This window comes from Psittacula echo (assembly GCF_963264785.1).
Source record: "Psittacula echo genome assembly, chromosome: 4".
Lineage (NCBI taxonomy): Eukaryota > Metazoa > Chordata > Aves > Psittaciformes > Psittacidae > Psittacula > Psittacula echo.
The window spans coordinates 40,540,728-40,557,757 of record NC_137738.1 but is presented as its reverse complement, the minus strand read 5'-3'; the positions used below and the strand labels follow the sequence as shown (position 1 = coordinate 40,557,757).

Genomic DNA, 17,030 nt, shown 5'->3' with positions numbered 1-17,030 from the left:
CTTTTTCACTTGATTAAGATGCTCAAGGGCATTTGTTCCAAACCTGTTATTCCCAGAGTAACTTTCTCTCAGATCCTTACTGAAAAATAGGATAAATAGTCACTTTTATATCAGTCACCACTTTCATCTGCAAGTTCAGCCACCAACACCAGTGCTGAAGTATATCAGCATGTAAGATACACCTTTCTCAACAATTTCTTGGCCTCCCACTATTTTCAGCTCAGGTTATTTCCAGTAATTTCTATGTGGTTTAGAAAAAATTCAAAAGGCCCCTCTTCTACAAACTTATCCTGTCACTCCTTCAACCGATGTAAACTTCAAGCAAAAGAGAACGCTCAGGTGTTCCTTAAGCAAAAAACAGCTTTGGCTTTTAGACTTCATAGAATGGTTTGTGTTGAAGGGACCTTAAAGATCATCTAGTTCCAGCCCCCCTGCCATGGGCAGAGACACCTTCCACTACAGCAGGTTGCTCAAAGCAACATCGAACCTGCCTTGAACCTGGCCTTCAGTTACATTTACATGCCCCCTCATTTTCATTTTGGAAGAAATGGCTCTCAATCTTCTCTGTGCCACTTATAGTTTTGCAGATTTCTGTCATATCTCACCTCCACAGTCTCTCTACCAGATTAAAGAGTCCATGCTTACTCCGACACTCCTACCCACTCCTAAAGTAGCTTTCTGGCTTGCCCATTTGCGCTTTTACTTATAACCTGCCAAGGCTAAAGGTCCTTTTAAACTCCTTCACTTGGACATAACTTCAGCTTTCTGAATGATGCTTCTGCAACCCCAGCAATGACCATACTGACCCTTTTCACCCTTTTTCAAGCCCTTCTGAACAATGGCAAGCACTGGCTCTATGCTTCTAGCACAGTCTCCTTCACACTACTTGTACAACTCTTTTAGCTGTGCCTTTTAGACTCTTTATAATAAGCTTTCTCTTTTTTTTGTGTGGTTTTGCTCTTCTATAGTAGAGCAGATATGCATTGAATTTCTTAGTTGTTGTTACTTAAATCTTTCAGTATGGAAATTCAGACCTCAGGTCTTCATAGTAGTTTTATTAAAACTTTTTTTTTTCCCCCAATCAATAGTGGCTACAGAATGATGAAATTTAACATCTTCCGAACAGAAGTGTGTTTAGGTGATGCTGGGTGTACACATTGCAGTGGGCAGAACATGATATTTATATTCCATCAGCTCCCACACACGACTGAAACAAAACCTCAAACATTTAGGTGTGTATTACAAAAAGCAAATCTCCCCCAGCTAATGACTGCCATTGAAACAGGCAGAGACAAGATATCTTCACTTCATACTATTCTACGTCAGCACTGGTTTCCAGGCTGAGATGAATTACAAGTTCAGCTCCTACCCATTCTAAATAGAAAAAAAAAAAATAAAAGAGACCAAAAAAACACAAAGACCTCTCTAAATAAGTGAGCATCCAGTAAAATAAGCCTCTACCAAGAAACACACACAGAAACCCCTGGGGAATAAGGCAAAACTACTAGTTTGGACTGCAGATTGTAGGAGAAGACAGATTACCTTGGATTAGTTTCTGTAATACTGTCAACACTTTTCTTTAATCTTTCTTCAAGTACACACTGGATTAGACCCATCAAGTGTAATCGCATTCATCTCCCTCAAAGACACTCAGCTGTGCTTCTTCACGAAGGAGTTGCCACTCATCAAGCCAGACTGATACATGTAGTACAGCTCACAGGCACATACAACATAGCGCACAATCTCACAGATAAAAGGGCTGCTAATTTTTCCAACACTTTATCACCATTCTGAGGGAGTGAGGGAAGGCATGTGCCATCTCTTTGCTACGTTGTCTTCCTTTTTGCTTTATCTCATTTGTTTCACATTGTACAACCACACGAAATTCTTTGACAGGGTTTTGTTGTTTTTTTTTTTTCATTCTGGAATACACAAGGGCTCCAAAGCCATGGATAAAGCTTGCAAAGTTAACACTGTGTATATTATTTATGTATGTTGTTATATTTATATTACTGTATTGATGTATGCTTTCTTCCCTAAACAAACACAACCACTTATGACTTTACAGAAAGAAGGCATACATCTCCAAAATGATAAAAATACTTCAGAGTATAGCTGAAGAAAAAAGCTGGAACTTCCAAAACCTACATTTGTCATACAAATTTAGATTGTAAAATGATGAGCATTTTAAATATGCAGAAACATACCTAGAAGCATTTAAAAGAGGTTTAAATGAAGCCAGGTTCAAAAGTCAATGGGAATTACCATTTCGCTCATTTACTGTCTTAGTGAGATTTATAGAAGCAGATACAAGTGAAGTTGGTATGATTATCATACTTTTGTCAGTGAATGTGCATGATTTAATATTTAAGTAAGTAGTTTTCTATGTTTTGCCAGCAGCCATTTACAAGTCTGATCATTAATCATACTTACAGCAATGCAATTAATTCGGCATGACTCTGCTATAGGGATAAAATTTGTAATGCGGATTTGGCACTTTTGTATCTCCAGAAAAATTCAGATTTGTAATGTTTCATGAGTACTATGTAGTTCATAAGAGGCAGTACACAGGAGAAGCTTTAATATATTATCACTCAATCAGCTCTAAATAATTGGTTTGAGTGTTTCTTCCATTGACGTTGTTAACTTCATGATCCCTTTCCACTTGCAAGAAAATGAAGTTTCTATTTCACTTCAAATGCGTTTAGCTAAAATCTAAAGAAGCTAAATCTGTATTTTAGCTATAAAGAAGCTAAATCTATGTTTTTAATACTTAAGAGTAATATCCATTTGGACCTTTGGCTTTATTAGCAATAGGAGTTCTTTAGAAGATTAACAACGTAAGGTCTATGTTGTTATTGTGGGGGGTTTTGTTCTGAGCTTTTACCAAGTAACTACTTTCATCTCCCTGTAATTTGGCCTATAGTTGGCAAACTTCACCTGATGCAGAAACAACAGAACTTCAACAACATTCAATAGTTTTATACCTCACCATGTACTTTGAAATTGGCCAACTGTTAAGTCATTTACTCCCATTCTGCTCTTGAGAGCTTTACTTTTATTTCCTGCCTACATTTCTTATTTCAATCCTGACAAATGCTGTTACCACTGCCTCCCTTTCCCAAAATATGTATTAAAAAAACCTCTAATGAAACAGAAAGCTGTCAGTAAGCATTTAAGCACTGATCACTACCCTGAGTAACTTGCCAACGTATTGCCTCTTGTCCATAGCAGAGGGACACTACTTCTTTCCATTTCCAAAGTGTCTAAGCACATTAGGGTTGGCATACCAAAAATAATGATTCACAAACCTTTGTAGACTCCATTCTTCCTTTGCTTCTACAAAACAAATGGGAAAAGAGGGAAAGAGAGGTATAAAATTAAACAGTATGATGCAGCAGGATGACACATGACAGTAATTTTTCACAGAACTGCTTTACTAAACTATGTCATAGGTTACCATCAGCAAAGAAAGGCATAAAAGCAGAATACTATGCCTTTCAGGGCAACAGGGATGAAGAGGAATATGTGTATGGGCTGAACTGCTGAAAAAGGGAGCTTAAACATAATGTTTTATTTGTAACTATTCTAACTAGGGCTAGAAATTTGATATTAAAAGTGTGTTGCCATCCACAACCTAACTAGCTTAATCTGATTAAACAATCAAGACATATTCTTAAAAAGCCATTTGAAAAACTACTTTGTGCAAATAGACTTTAAAAGGAAATTCTATTCAGCATGCAGAGGATATTAAATTTTTATTTTATTTTGCAAAATAATCTATTCTAGTATAACAAAATACAACTTTTAGAATGTATTTCTTTCCATAAAATCCACAGGTTAAAAAGCAAATATTATAAAAATAACTATAAGTTGCATGAAAATCAGGCACTGAACAGTTTTTAGAGATACTTTCTGAGTCAAACAGAGGGAAGGCAGGTAGCACTTGGCTATTGCAGATTTTTCTTGGTAGCAACAGCTAGCCAGCCAGTGTGCACATCACTTTCAGAATAGCCACAGCAGCTACACACACTGATGAGTGTGAGAAGGGTGAGCCACTGTTACACAGTAAGTCAGGTTTTGTTAAGTATGTGAAAGCAGACTGAAGTGAATCAGAGTCACTTTGGAGGGAAAAAACCTGTTCACATATTAGCCATCCTGTATGTATATTTTTGGTAAAGTTGTCTTCTTTCTACTTAATACTTTGCACAATTTGCCTGTCAGAGATCTCAAAATGTACTGGCAATGCTTTATTACCATAAATGAAAATTTGCGAGTAACATTTCAAAACCATTTCAGTTTTGTCAGTTCCTCTTTCACATTTTAAAATGCCAGAAATACCCAGTTGCTTTTGGTAACTTCTCACTCACTGAATTCCTCTTTCCCAATACCCAATTACTTTTGATCACTTCTCGCCCAGTGAATTCCTCTTTTCCCTCCCTGATTTCTGCTGGTTACTATGCCCAATTCATTGCTTGCAGCTTGTGTGTGTAACCCTGAAGTTATTTTTCTGTTGTTGTTATATGACTGTGGAGGTTCTTATGCATTAGCATTTCTGGAACAGTGCACCAAGTGTTCCAAACAGCTCAAATATATCACCAAAGGGATTTTCTAAATTCCTTTCAGAAGGGTACTGCTTAGCTCTACCCTCCCTTCTTTTGCAGTCATCATTGAAAGGTATTACTGAAAGATAAAAATCACTCTCTGGTGTTGTTCACCTACTGAAGAAGCCAATTTCAAGCTTGATTAATAGGCCCAAATGAAAGTTTCATGACAACCAAAATGTTAGTCTTACCCTCTACTACTACAAGCTGCAGTTAAAGCATTTTCTTACCCTCTACTACTACAAGCTGCAGTTGAAGCATTTTCGTCTTTCATTTTCCTCTCTATTATAATGAGGTGACTTTGCATCTAAATACAATGAATGCATTTAATATGATGAAAGACAGCAGTCATCTCAAGGCAATTACAGAGACACATTACCTACTGTAAATATTACTTAGCATGTCTTTTGTTTTACTTCGTCCTTCGGCTATATGGCTAAATTACGGAACTTGAATCTCCCCTGACACTTTGTCCCACAGCTTTTCCAAAATGAATAACAAGAAGGTGCTGCCATGTTTAATCTCAAAATAATAACAAGGCTAAGGCAAAATTTATAACAAAATTAAGAGCTTATGCAGGGATTTTTGCAAACTACTCATTTTTCTACTGGTTTTATGAGTGCTGAATAGAGTTAAATAACTTTTGTGAGAGAATAGATTAAATGAGAGGCTTAAAAAACAACCAACAAAGCAATGCCAACACTCCTGCAATTTGCCTACAATGCCCACTATAGTACAGTCAGTGAAAGCCAAATATTTTAGATATATTTAAGTCTGTTGGTATACAGATAATTCAAACTGACTAGTGCTGTACTTTGATTTACAATTTGTAACCCACATTTTATAAATACATAGGTTCTAATGTGATTCTGAGTCACAAAAGTATCATTCACATACTGTTTGACTTCAGGTCACTAGGATGAGGAACAAGTTGCTGTCAACTCTGTAACTAAGCATTGCTAACAAACTCTTTAATGGGTAAAAAAAGTTGTATTTAATATAATGGTATTGATTTTGCCCTGACAAACTAACAAAATTCCGTGGTAACTACAAATTAGCATAATGACAAAATTGATGTTCAGCTGTTAAGGAGATACCAAGCTGTTCACACACTAATGAATTACTTATCCTTGGGAATACAAAACTGCTACAAGTTTTCTACGACATCTATAGTACAAATTGTTTGATCCTTCGGAGCAATATCCTCAAGCACCTCCTTTAAATTCCTATCAAAGCCAGCAAACCAGTTTCAAAGGAAGAAGTGCAAAGAAGAAATTCTTAGATAACTATAAATTCCTACTCCATGAAAGATAACACCCTTCTGCAGCACTTAAGTAAAAACTTTTGTCCTTGAATTTGTACAGATAAGCTATAATGATCAGTTGAAGCTCACTGAGCTGCAACTGAAGCACATGCCTACCCTCATGCACAGCTCTGCAGCTGCAGGAGGTGTGGGGTGTTTTAAAAAAGGTGAAATTAAATTTAAAATGGAAAAGATAACTTGCAAGGGGGGGTTACAGCCAGCCTCAACGGCAGTCAGCCTCCACAGAAACACCCTACAGGCAGCTACTGAAGGCCAAGAGTAGGGACGGGGGTATTTTTGCAAAATCGGGGCTTTATTCCCTAGTAGGAGAACTGCAAAAAAAAACAACAAAACAAACCAAAACTCTAGACCCTTTATGTCTCCTGCGCAGCCCCCTATAAGTGCCCAGGTCTGCCCCATGCCGGGCAGCGGGGGGCGCAAGCTCCGCGGCTCTCACGGGAGACCGCGGGCGCCCTGAAGCGGCCCTGCTGGCGGCAGCCCTCCAGGCCCGACTGCCAGGGCCACCCCTTCTCCTTGTCCGGGCTGCCTTCCTCTTCGTTCTTCCCCGGGTACGCGGTGCCGGGGCTGTAGCCTCTCGCCCGCAGAAACCTCTGCTGTCTCCACGGCCGCGGTACCTCCGCCGCCGCCGCGTCGCTGCCCCCTTCAGCCGGAGAGGCCGCGCTGTGGTCGCCGCTGCCGGCCTGCCCTGGTGCCGCTCGTGGCAGCGGCCGCGGTGCCGCCGTTCCCCTGGCAACGAGAAGCGAACAGCGCGCCCTGCGGCCTCCTCAGTCCAGGGTTTGCAGTGGGGAGCCTCGTTAGGGATGGAGGAACAGTGCTTAGAGCCCGAAGGTGAACTGTCGTTACAAGAATCAAAACAGAGGCAAGCAGAGCAGCATGCTCTGACCGCTGCAGGGTTTTCTTCTCTCCTCACAGAACTTGTGAAACCAGCACCTCCCACGGCCCGGGAAAGCAGCTTGCCTTGATTGCTGCTGAAACACCTTCAGCCGAACCAGGACTGCTTCCTCCTCTATGCTGAGAGGGGATGAGAGGAACTAGCAGTAAAAGAAAATTAAACCTTCACGTGTGTCAGTGCTGCACATCATTTGCTTTGAAAACCCCATGAGCTGCTTAATCAGGCCATGCCCAAGGCCTCTGGGAATGGTACAATCTTGCACCATTTCTGTACTCACTCACAAGTCAAGAAGCATCCTGCCTTTCCTAGGAACACTGACTTACTCATGTTTTTCAGTGAAGAAAATGGAAAAGCTAGGGGTACTACTAACTGTCTGGGGGGCTTTGTCCTCCTCTCTGTGTACATGATGCCATTTCACTGCTGCTGCCACAGACAGAGAAGACCTCTGCCCAAGCAGAGGGGTTCCAGTGTGGATCATCACCCATTTTAAAATGCTGCATAGCTTAAAGCACAGAGCTAGAGAATGCCATGCCTCAGCTGGAATTTGCCATGAAACTCATAAAGGAAAGGTGAAAATGTCTTGACATGCAGAAGCAGTACTAGGAACATATCAGGGGAAATGGAGATCAGCATGGGGCTAAGGCTGTGCAGTGCAGCTGGCAGCAGTGGTAGGAGCCAGCGGCCTCCATCTCACAGAGTGACTGGAGAAGGACATAACTGCAACAGGAGTGTGAGGTTCTTGCAGTTCAAATCTATTAAGTACTCTTTTAACAGGTTAAATTTGTACTGGCGGTCTTACATAAAATCAGCATAAATCTGGCACAAGTTTTAATTTCCTTTGCAAACTGGGACAAAAATATCATCCTGCATTTGCCCAGCATCTGACTACAGCCCAATCTGTCCTGCTACCAGAACAGTGTGCAGATGCAGGGTTAAATGCCTGTGAAACTTTATCCTAGCTTTCTTCAGCAAATGCTTGAGCGCACCTCCCCATCACTAGTCCTGCAGTGCCACAGCTGGTTCAAGAGCTATACTTCAGCCACTTCTACAGCCATGGTGACGGGGAACAAATGCTTATACAGCTGTTTCTTATAGTAGATCTAAAAAGTTATTTGGCCTTAAAAAAAAAAAAAAACAAAACAAAAAACAAAAAACCCAACAAAAAACAAACCACCAAAACAAAAAACAAAAACAAAACAACCAAAAAAAAAAAAAAAAAAAAACCCAAACCTGAAAGAATCCACTGAATCTGAACTGTAGTGAGAGTAACAACAGAGGCAAGGAAAAGATATGAAGAAAAGCAGTATAACATATAGCACTGATATGTCGTATATCACTGATGCATGTTATATAACACTGAAAAAGAATGGGGCAGTTTGAGGGGGTGCAATACACACTCTTCAAAACATTTGCCTAAGAAAAAAAGTATCTTATTGCAGGATGATCACACTTAAAATTGCTTTAAGCTTGTTCGCTTAATACTACAGGTAAAGTTCTCAAAAGGACTCCATTGTTCTTTTTATTTAAAAAGAGCAGGAAACAAGAACTTAGCAAGGGTTACTTCGGTATCTTTTAGTTAAAAATAATTTCAAGGAGTCATTTTTGTGAATAAGAATTTCATGTTGTGTTACAGAAAATACATGGACAGCTCAGCCTTTCTGAGCAAAGAGTGATGTGGAATCTCTTGAATGTATGTACCAAATTAAGTCACTCTAATTTTTAGAACAGAATAATAAAAAATGTTACTACAGCCTTTCCCTTCTGTAACAGAGCTCAGCGCTGAGGAAAGATGCTAAAACTGACCCGGGATATAAAACCACAATTCCAAAACACTCAAAAATCTAACAACTGAGATAGTTCTGGAGCTCATAAACATCAATGCAACAATCTCCAAGGGGATGGTTAGGTAATACCAAGTGAACACTGCTGCATCTCCTCGGTGATTTAGCATTTTGTAGGATTCTACTTATTGTAACTTCACATTTATTTTCACTGATCTGCATTGCGAGTTCCCAGAATTAACAGCTTGAAAGCAACCTGGACACAGATTAATAACCAGTGAAAAATGAAACCAAGTTTCTCTGCATGCGTAAGGATTGTACAAGAGGCAAATCTATTCTTGAAGGTGGCCTCAACAGTGAAACAATGCTTTCTCTTCTTGTCCATTACACACTTCTAAACCTCTCCAGCAAGTTAAGACAGCACCTTACAAACAATCTGTCCGCAGGCAAAGCAGATTTCTTCCCCTAATCATTTTGTCTCTCTGACCAAGGCAGAAAGCTTTCAATTGCACATATTCCACAACTTCCATCCCTCCGTTCTTGACCCAAAGTTGTTGCTTCAAAGTGCATTTGAAACAAGTTAACAGCATTTTCACAGATGGAAAACTGAGGCTCCAGTGCCCCAATTCATCATGTCATTTATGTATTTGATCGAAGCTCCAAAGCTTTGAGTCCCCCTGGCCTCTCTGCAGTCAGAGAGACCTTCAGCAGTCTGCCTTTCAGCTCTCTTGGCTGGATTTCTAATTATTGCGGTTTAATCAGGTACCTAAGGATAAGCACAATTTCATTCTTTAGGAGTACTAAGCCAGAGATAAAGCAGATAAGAACCTGGGTCTCAAAAGTAGAACCCTACCTACAATATAACATTGCCTCCTGAAATTCCTAGCATCTTAGCTTTTGAATACTTGATCTTGCAACTTTACTTTCAGATATAAGAACACAAAACCATCAGAAGCTGGAGCATATTTACCCACTGTACAGATCTTCACTGTATGAACACAAGAAGCAGCAGCTAATTCTCTCCACTTCAGATGGGCTTTGCCAGCAATTTCACTGACCAGAAGGGGAATTCAACTTCATTTTCAACGCCAAATAGGTACAAAATACTGCCCACCTTCCCATGCATACTTCTTTAGGCCTGCTAACGCTTAACTTTGTTTTTGAGTAACCATTAAGTGCAAAAATCTCTAAATCCACCTTCTACCAAAGAGTCATCCCAATTCCGCTGTCATAGCACCACTTCCAGAACACACTCAATTAAGGCCACCTCTGTGCCCTCCCCCTCACTGTGTAAAACACATGTAAAATGGAAGTTTCTCTACTCTTGTTCTCTCTGTCATAACCACCTTGGCCAACAGGGGCAAGTTACCTCATTTCAACAGTTCTAGACAACAGCATAACCCAGTCAGAGTCCATGAGTAATTCTGCCACCATTTTGTAACAAACCTGTGGTTATCACGGGCATTTCCTCAGTCCGCTATTTCAAACCACAGAAGTACTTTAAGACTTGACAGAATCTATTTTTATTTTTTCACTAAGCTACCTCTGTCTTAAAAAAAAAAATTCTGAGTAATTTGAGACCAGGCTAGAAGAGAAGAAATGGACATCTAACAACTCCAACTAGCAGCAAACATCTCAACAAACCTGTATGGCATATGCTTCTCTAGCATATACTTCTCAGTGTAAATGGGACTGTAGTACCCCCATGAAAATTATGGCATCCTTCTTAAAAACGAAGCATTTGACAAATAAAGAGAATTATCACAACAGAAGAACACTGCTGACAGGCCATCCTTAATTCAAATCTTTATTAAACCCAAAATTAACGTAACTGGTCGGGTATGTTGGTTGGTTTGGGGGGTGAGGGATTGTGTGCTTTTCTTGGTGGAAGTTCTTAGATGAACAGTATCTTCCATATGCTTAAAATGACATGATCCTTTGTCCCACTCATCTGCCTACCAGATGGGACAACTCCCCTCCTGGCAATATCCACTTGCATTTTAAAATTAAAATTCAACCTTCAAATTCTATATTAATATTTACAAGGCATCATCCAAGGACTCTTCTCTTAATGTACAGCAAATTACACTGAAAACATCAAAAGTTGTTTGTTCACGGACACAAGAAGCAAGTAAAACTTATGTAATAAAAACTTCACACAAGTCAACTCAGTTCTCAATTTTAAAACGTGATCCTGTAATGGCTTGCAAAGAATCTAGCTGGAATTTGTGCATTCTCCAGAATATTAACTTTCATGCAATGCATGGCATGTGGACCACAAATTACCCTGAAGTAAGTACAAACATGCTAATGTGGGATTGCAGAAATGGTTTCTGAAGCAGATTTTTCACTTCTTAGCCATAAACTCTCATACTCATTGATGAGGAAAGAAGTATTATGGGCAACTAAATATTCATCTTAAACATCTGCTGACACTGGACGCTAGGAAAGCAAAATCCATTGAAATGCAGATTGATTTATGTCTAAAAGACAGTTTGTAAATTTCTGCACCACATTAAAGACTTGTGGAACAAAAACAACAAATCACTTGGGAGCAAAAAATGCTAACAAAAAAGAATCTTTGCTGAACCCAAGCATGGAACAAAGTAGTTAAAACTCAGACTGAATCTCTTTTTCAGAACGTTAGGAACCATTTAACTAGACAGCAGCATCAACCTGAACTATCCCGTATTTTCCACTTACCATCCATTCAGGTTCAGAAGCCTGAATTTCTTCCCCCTGGCCAGATTTTAGGCCAACCTGAGTATCTGATTTCAGTGTTCTCAAACTACAAAGAGGTGCAGGATGAAACTTGTTCAAGGCTTGATGGAACGGAACAGTATACTCCCATTTTCTATCTCCTGTTAATTTTCTATAGTTTAGATCACCTTTGAAAAAAATCAAGTTTGACTTCTGTAGATCAGCATACAAGTCAGGAGCAACTCCAGCCATACTCGAAAAGTCATGTGGCAAAGTCCAAAACATGTGATCATGGTAAACCCAAACTCCTTTTTTCAAATTGCCCTCCCAGTTTATCCCACATCTAGACATCCACATATGATTAGCTGACTGCAGTTGTTTAACAGTCCAGTTAAAATCATGCTTTGTGGTATCTGAAACATACCATGGAATACTTTTTCCATGAAAATGGACTTCATCAGCTAGCTTTGACAATAACAGGAAGTCAGCCAACACAAAATCACTCACAAGTTCAAATCCAGCATTATCCAGGACTATGTCAACTCTAACATTACTTTTTTCTGTATTTCTTTTTTTGGCGTTTACAAATAGTGACCAAATTTTTTCCGTATCATTCACCACAATGTAAGGTAACAGGTTTTCCAGGGATTGTAAAGGGTTAGATTTCTGAGAGCTGCCTTCACCGGCTGAAAATGAAAGGTCGCACTTATTGCCCCACAATGACACCTGGAAGGAGGAAAACCAAAAACATTTGCTAAGTCTCACTGCAGTTACATTCTAAACTACACATACACTAAAGATTTTGTTTGTTTGTTTTCATTTTAGGGTCATGAAGGCTCTAACTCTGTGTTTTCCTCCAAGCTTTAATAAAATCCAACTTCTGGTACTGAAATCTTACTATAGACAGGATTTTGTGGAAGAAACCAAACAACGCACTGTATTTATGCAGGCATCAGAAACACGCATCAGCAATGACAAATATGGAAAATTTAGATCAACATCAATAGGCAGATCATAAAGCTTAAAACACAAATATTCTCCATACTGTAATTCCAGAAAATATCAGTGAGAATACAGAAAAAAGGGGTAATAAAAGCAGGGTTATTTCTTTATTGCATGCTGCCAAGTATTTTAAGCATACACTAATGAGATCTTAATAAAGATTCACCAAATACTTATTGCGCACTGTTGGCAGCTAATGGACTTACTTGCAATCCTATACTATTTCATATTCTACCCAAAGCATTATTTTCCAAGAATAATGCAGTTACAAAGCTTTTACCCCACTTCTGGCCCTGACTGACTTCTAACTTTATTTTCCAAAGAACTTTAAAAATTTTTAGTGTCAATAAAATGAACTGGTTTAAAATTTTACAGTTAAATAACACATAAGTGACCTGGAACTTGATTTAAAGCATTTTAGAGGGAGTGTTAAGGACAATAAGCTGGGTTTTCAAATATACAATGAAGAACAGCAGTATAATGAAAATGTCACATTTAATAAAAGTAACTAAAATTTAAAAATTTCCAGAGTAGCAGCCATACAGTATGGCTGCCAGGATTTCACCACATTTTACACACAAAAGAGCCATATTTTAATTGCCTTATGACGTTCAGATTCTTTACAGCCTCAAGTTTTTGTTTGATACATAGAAGAGATACTTTAAATTCTTAGGTTAAACACTACTACTCTACCTGCAATAGCTTAAAAAGTTCCTCCTGAAGTTGCTTTTCATCTAGATCCTTGAGGTTTTTAAGAAGTTCCTGAAAGTAAGTGCATAACGCAATAACAGCCTCTTGGGATTCGAAGAAATTTTGAGCCTTTCCTTCCTTAAAAACATCGAAGTTCTCAATAGGTGGGCTAAAAAAAGAAGAACAAACATGTTAACATACTTGCAACATTTTCCAATAGCACATGAAATACATTTGAAAAAGCAGTTCAGCTTTTGCAGGCCGTACTACGAGCTCTAGCTAGATTTTCCACATCTAATTTGTCATACTAGATTTTCACACATCTCAATTACAGTCTGATATCATGTCTCACTGAAACAGACAGTATATGAGACATCTTTATATTTCTAGCAATATATTCTGAAAGTGAACAAGTGTTCAGTCACAACAATTCCGGGAACTGCACATATACAGGGAAAATTCTGAACTCTAGTCTTCAGACACAGTGAATTGCTGGCCCAATTTTAGGATGTGCTGAAATGTACTCCCCATACCAAGGTCTCTTACAGTGATATGAAGTTACTCTTACAGAAGTTTTTAACTAGGACTATAAAATTAACATGACAAAGATGCCAAAACAATTCTTGTAATATATAAGAAATACACTCATTTATTGTGAGACATATTTGCACGTACACCTTTTTACACTGGACTGAACTTCCTTCCAAGCATATGCTTAAGAGAAGCTAAGTAATGGAGATGAAGCAACTTAGAGCTTACTAATGAAAAGTATCTGCCGAGTTCTTCAACTGCAATCCAGAAGATCTATCTCATATTTGAAGCTTTTGGTGCAAGAGTTCAAATTACGCAACACACCAGTGAAAATAGGATCCCATAACTGTGTTTGCAACTCTGTAATACTAAGGGCAAATACAGTACACATGGAGCTTTCAATTATTTTTTTTCTTGACAGCCATGGGAACTTAAAACTGCTCATTCCTCCCCCATTACACTGTACTGGCACCTCTCCACAGTACCAGCACAGCAAGTTTCTCCTGCGAAGTTATTTTTAACCAGGATCAGCTCCCAGATTTCAATGCAACACATGGTCTGCAAATACCGCTGTAATTAAGAAGATGGTGTAGAATGAACAACAGGGGCTGCTTAAGGTGGGGCTACTGCTATAAGTGACAATCCTCAAAACAGTAATTTCAGATTTTGAGCAGCAAAACAAATGAGAATGCCCAGCAGATCAGTGGCTCTCACATTCTGTGTTTCAGGCTAACATATGTCTTAAGAAACAATTCTAGATTAACAAACCTTTTAGAAATGCCAAATAACTTTCATATGTCAATGCACATTAATCTGCAAGAAAGTCCAGCTATATAGTTAAGCTTAAGAGTTTTCATGTAGACGAAGTCACAGATGCTGAAGCATAAAAAAACCCAACTAATAAGCTTCAAATTCTGCTGCATGGAAGAAGAAAACGTATTCATTTTATATCTGAGGTGCAAGATAACGGACAAGGAATACTGTAAAAACGTTGAGATTTTCTTTTATCTTATTCTCAGCCGTCTTCCTTTCTCCTCAAATAAAAATGGGAAAGAATGATATTTTTTTTTGCAGAGTAATATACCAAGCTAGTAAATACTTACTTCTGTGCTAATGCTGCATGAATTCTTCGATACATATAACACTCTACAAATAACCAAGGGGACTGAAACCAACTCAGTTCTCCACTCCCATTTGCTAAATTTCGTTGGTAGTCTAGGTACTGGTTCCACAGAGCAGCATCTGGCAGCTCATCTTCTAAAGGGGTCATTGGTTTGTCTGTTTGCAGTTCATTCCGCAGCTTGGAGAGGAAAGATATAGCTCTCTTCTCCGCTTCCACACCCTTCTGAAATAAGTGGAGAACAAAAATTCCTATTCTGAATATTTATTCCTGTAGAGACACAGATCAACTTTTCCTGAAAGACATAAGTGATAAGTTTTAATTGCCAAATACAAAAACATTTTGGTGAATGAAGCTCATTTTACACCCAATATCCTAAAATGAATTGCATATAGGACTTCTTTTTAGAATTAGCTTTTGGCTTATTAGAGGGGAAGGGAGAATTGAAACATTGCCAAGTTCAAATGATGCTACCATCCATTAACACTACATCAACACAACAACCTGAGAAAGTGAAGGAGTGCAGAACAGATACATCAGAAAAAGGTTAGACATAAAGACGAGTTACAAAATTAATGAAAAATAGCATAACAAAGAGACAATAAACTAAAAAAACACAAAAAGATTAAGACTGGTAAGTAACAACTGTAGTAAGAAAACAGTAAAAACAAGGCAGAGAAGGAGTCTCAAGTTAGTGGAGAAGAAAAAATCTCAGGCAAAAAGGAGACCTTATTCTTACCTCACCATGTTCTTCAAAAAATTCATTTTTATGTCGATGCAGAGTATCAATAACTCTTGTGAGGATCTGGGGCAGTCTGTCTTTAACTGTAAGATATGCAAAGGATCTAAAAAGGAGATGATCAAAATTTTATTATAGAGATGATGAAATATCTTCTATTTTTAAAAAATAAATTCAAGGTCTTTCTGCTGGGTTCAGCTGGGATAGAGTTAATTTCCTTCACAGTAACTGATACGGGGCTAAGTTCTGGATTTGTGCTGAAAACAGTGCTGATAATACAGGGACGATTTAAGTTATTTCTGAGCAGAGCTCACACAAGCGATTTTCTGCCTCTCACCACCCTGCTAGTGAGCAGGCTGGGGGTACACAAGAAGACAACACAGTTGGCCCCAGCTGACTCCAGGGATATCCCACACCACATGGCATTGTGCTCCGCAATAAACTAGGGGGGAGGTTGGATAGGGGACCCGCTGCTCAGGGACTGGCTGAGCATCTGTCAGTTGGTGGTGAGCAACTGTTGATTTATTTGCATCACTTGTTTTTCTTAGGCTTTATTTTTGTTATTTTCCTTTTCATTAAAATTTATTAGTATTTTATTTCAGTTATGAAACAAACTGTCATTTTCTCAACCCACGAGTTTTCTTACTTCTACCCTTCCAATTCTCTTCCCCCCATTCCCGCCGCAGGGGGGAAGGAGTGAGCAGCTGCGTGGTGCTTAGCTGCCGGCTGGGGTTAAACCACGACAGTCCTAAAGTAAGCTTATGTGCCTTTAAAGCAGCAGACACCAATAAAAACCAACCAAATTGGTCAGGTTCCTAGGTCTACTTTTGAAGACATAAACGCAAGTGTTTTCAGCTAAGGAAATGCTAAATGACTAGCCGTGTAAAAGAGTGAAAATTATAGTTAATTCTAGGATAAAATCCATTCTCTAATTGCTCAGTTACCCAGATATAAAGTCAAGGAAATTTAAAATTAAAAGCACAGATGTTTGTTCAAAGTTTAAGTGTATCAGCATTACTTGCTCTCCACTGCATACGTGACTTAGCATTTCCCACACATGGCTCACACGTGAGGATCACAGCAAGCAAAACTGTGCCAGCCCAACCGACAGCTGCAACCCCGCCCGAAGAATAATTTTTTATTTGAAGATTCCTACTCCGGGACCCGTAGCCAGGCCGTACTGGTTCGGGCCAGACAGCTACCCGCAGCTGAACAGCGTATCCGAAAGAACCTGACACAAGCGCAGACACCACCGGCGCCCTCCCGCTCGCTAACACAGGGAAGTCGCGGCGCTGAGCGGGATCGGGACGGAGGCTAAGCCGGCCGAGACGGCGCCACCTACAGCCCGCACAAGTACGCTGAGAACCGGCGCTCACCGCTAGGCCAGAGGCCCGAGCCGATGGGCCCGGGACCCTGCGCCCGGAGGCAGCAGCCGCCCCCTACCAGGGGAGCACCAGCCAGTCCCTCAATTCCTTCTTGTTCCGCCACCCCGCAGGCCATAACGGACCCCTTAAACCTGGCCGAGAGGGAGACCGGTAACACCGCCATCTTGCTCCACCCCGCTTGCTGCAAGACCACCCCCCGGAAGTGGGGCGAGGCAGCCGGACGTCATTGGTGAGCCAGCCGCGCTTGCCGCGCGGCACGGCG

At 39.7% G+C, this 17,030-nt stretch overlaps 2 protein-coding genes across 3 annotated transcripts in view; both read right to left on the bottom strand.

The window, feature by feature from the left end:
- The window catches only part of CCDC170 (coiled-coil domain containing 170), a gene marked incomplete at both ends in the record, with an annotated part of 36,494 nt that extends 33,168 nt beyond the window's left edge, over positions 1 to 3,326 (bottom strand). Inside the window, one exon of the mRNA XM_080616970.1 lies at positions 3,291 to 3,326. Within this exon, the coding sequence (XP_080473096.1) occupies positions 3,291 to 3,326 (36 nt within the window). The remainder of the gene's footprint in view (positions 1 to 3,290) is intronic.
- A 3,492-nt stretch (positions 3,327 to 6,818) lies between these two features.
- Positions 6,819 to 17,021, bottom strand: ARMT1 (acidic residue methyltransferase 1). Of its 2 annotated transcripts, none has more exons than XM_080616972.1 (6): positions 16,891 to 17,021; positions 15,384 to 15,469; positions 14,628 to 14,869; positions 12,997 to 13,162; positions 11,305 to 12,027; positions 6,819 to 6,939 (listed from the first exon to the last, which is right to left on the bottom strand). In XM_080616972.1, the coding sequence occupies exons 3-6, from the start codon at positions 14,792 to 14,794 to the stop codon at positions 6,835 to 6,837; spliced, it is 1,161 nt and encodes a 386-aa protein (XP_080473098.1). In that variant the 5' UTR covers positions 14,795 to 14,869; positions 15,384 to 15,469; positions 16,891 to 17,021; the 3' UTR covers positions 6,819 to 6,834. The 2 variants fall into 2 exon arrangements, with proteins under 2 accessions (XP_080473098.1, XP_080473097.1); XM_080616971.1 differs by having other exon boundaries at positions 15,384 to 15,489; positions 16,891 to 16,974.
- Between the last annotated feature and the right edge of the window lie 9 nt (positions 17,022 to 17,030).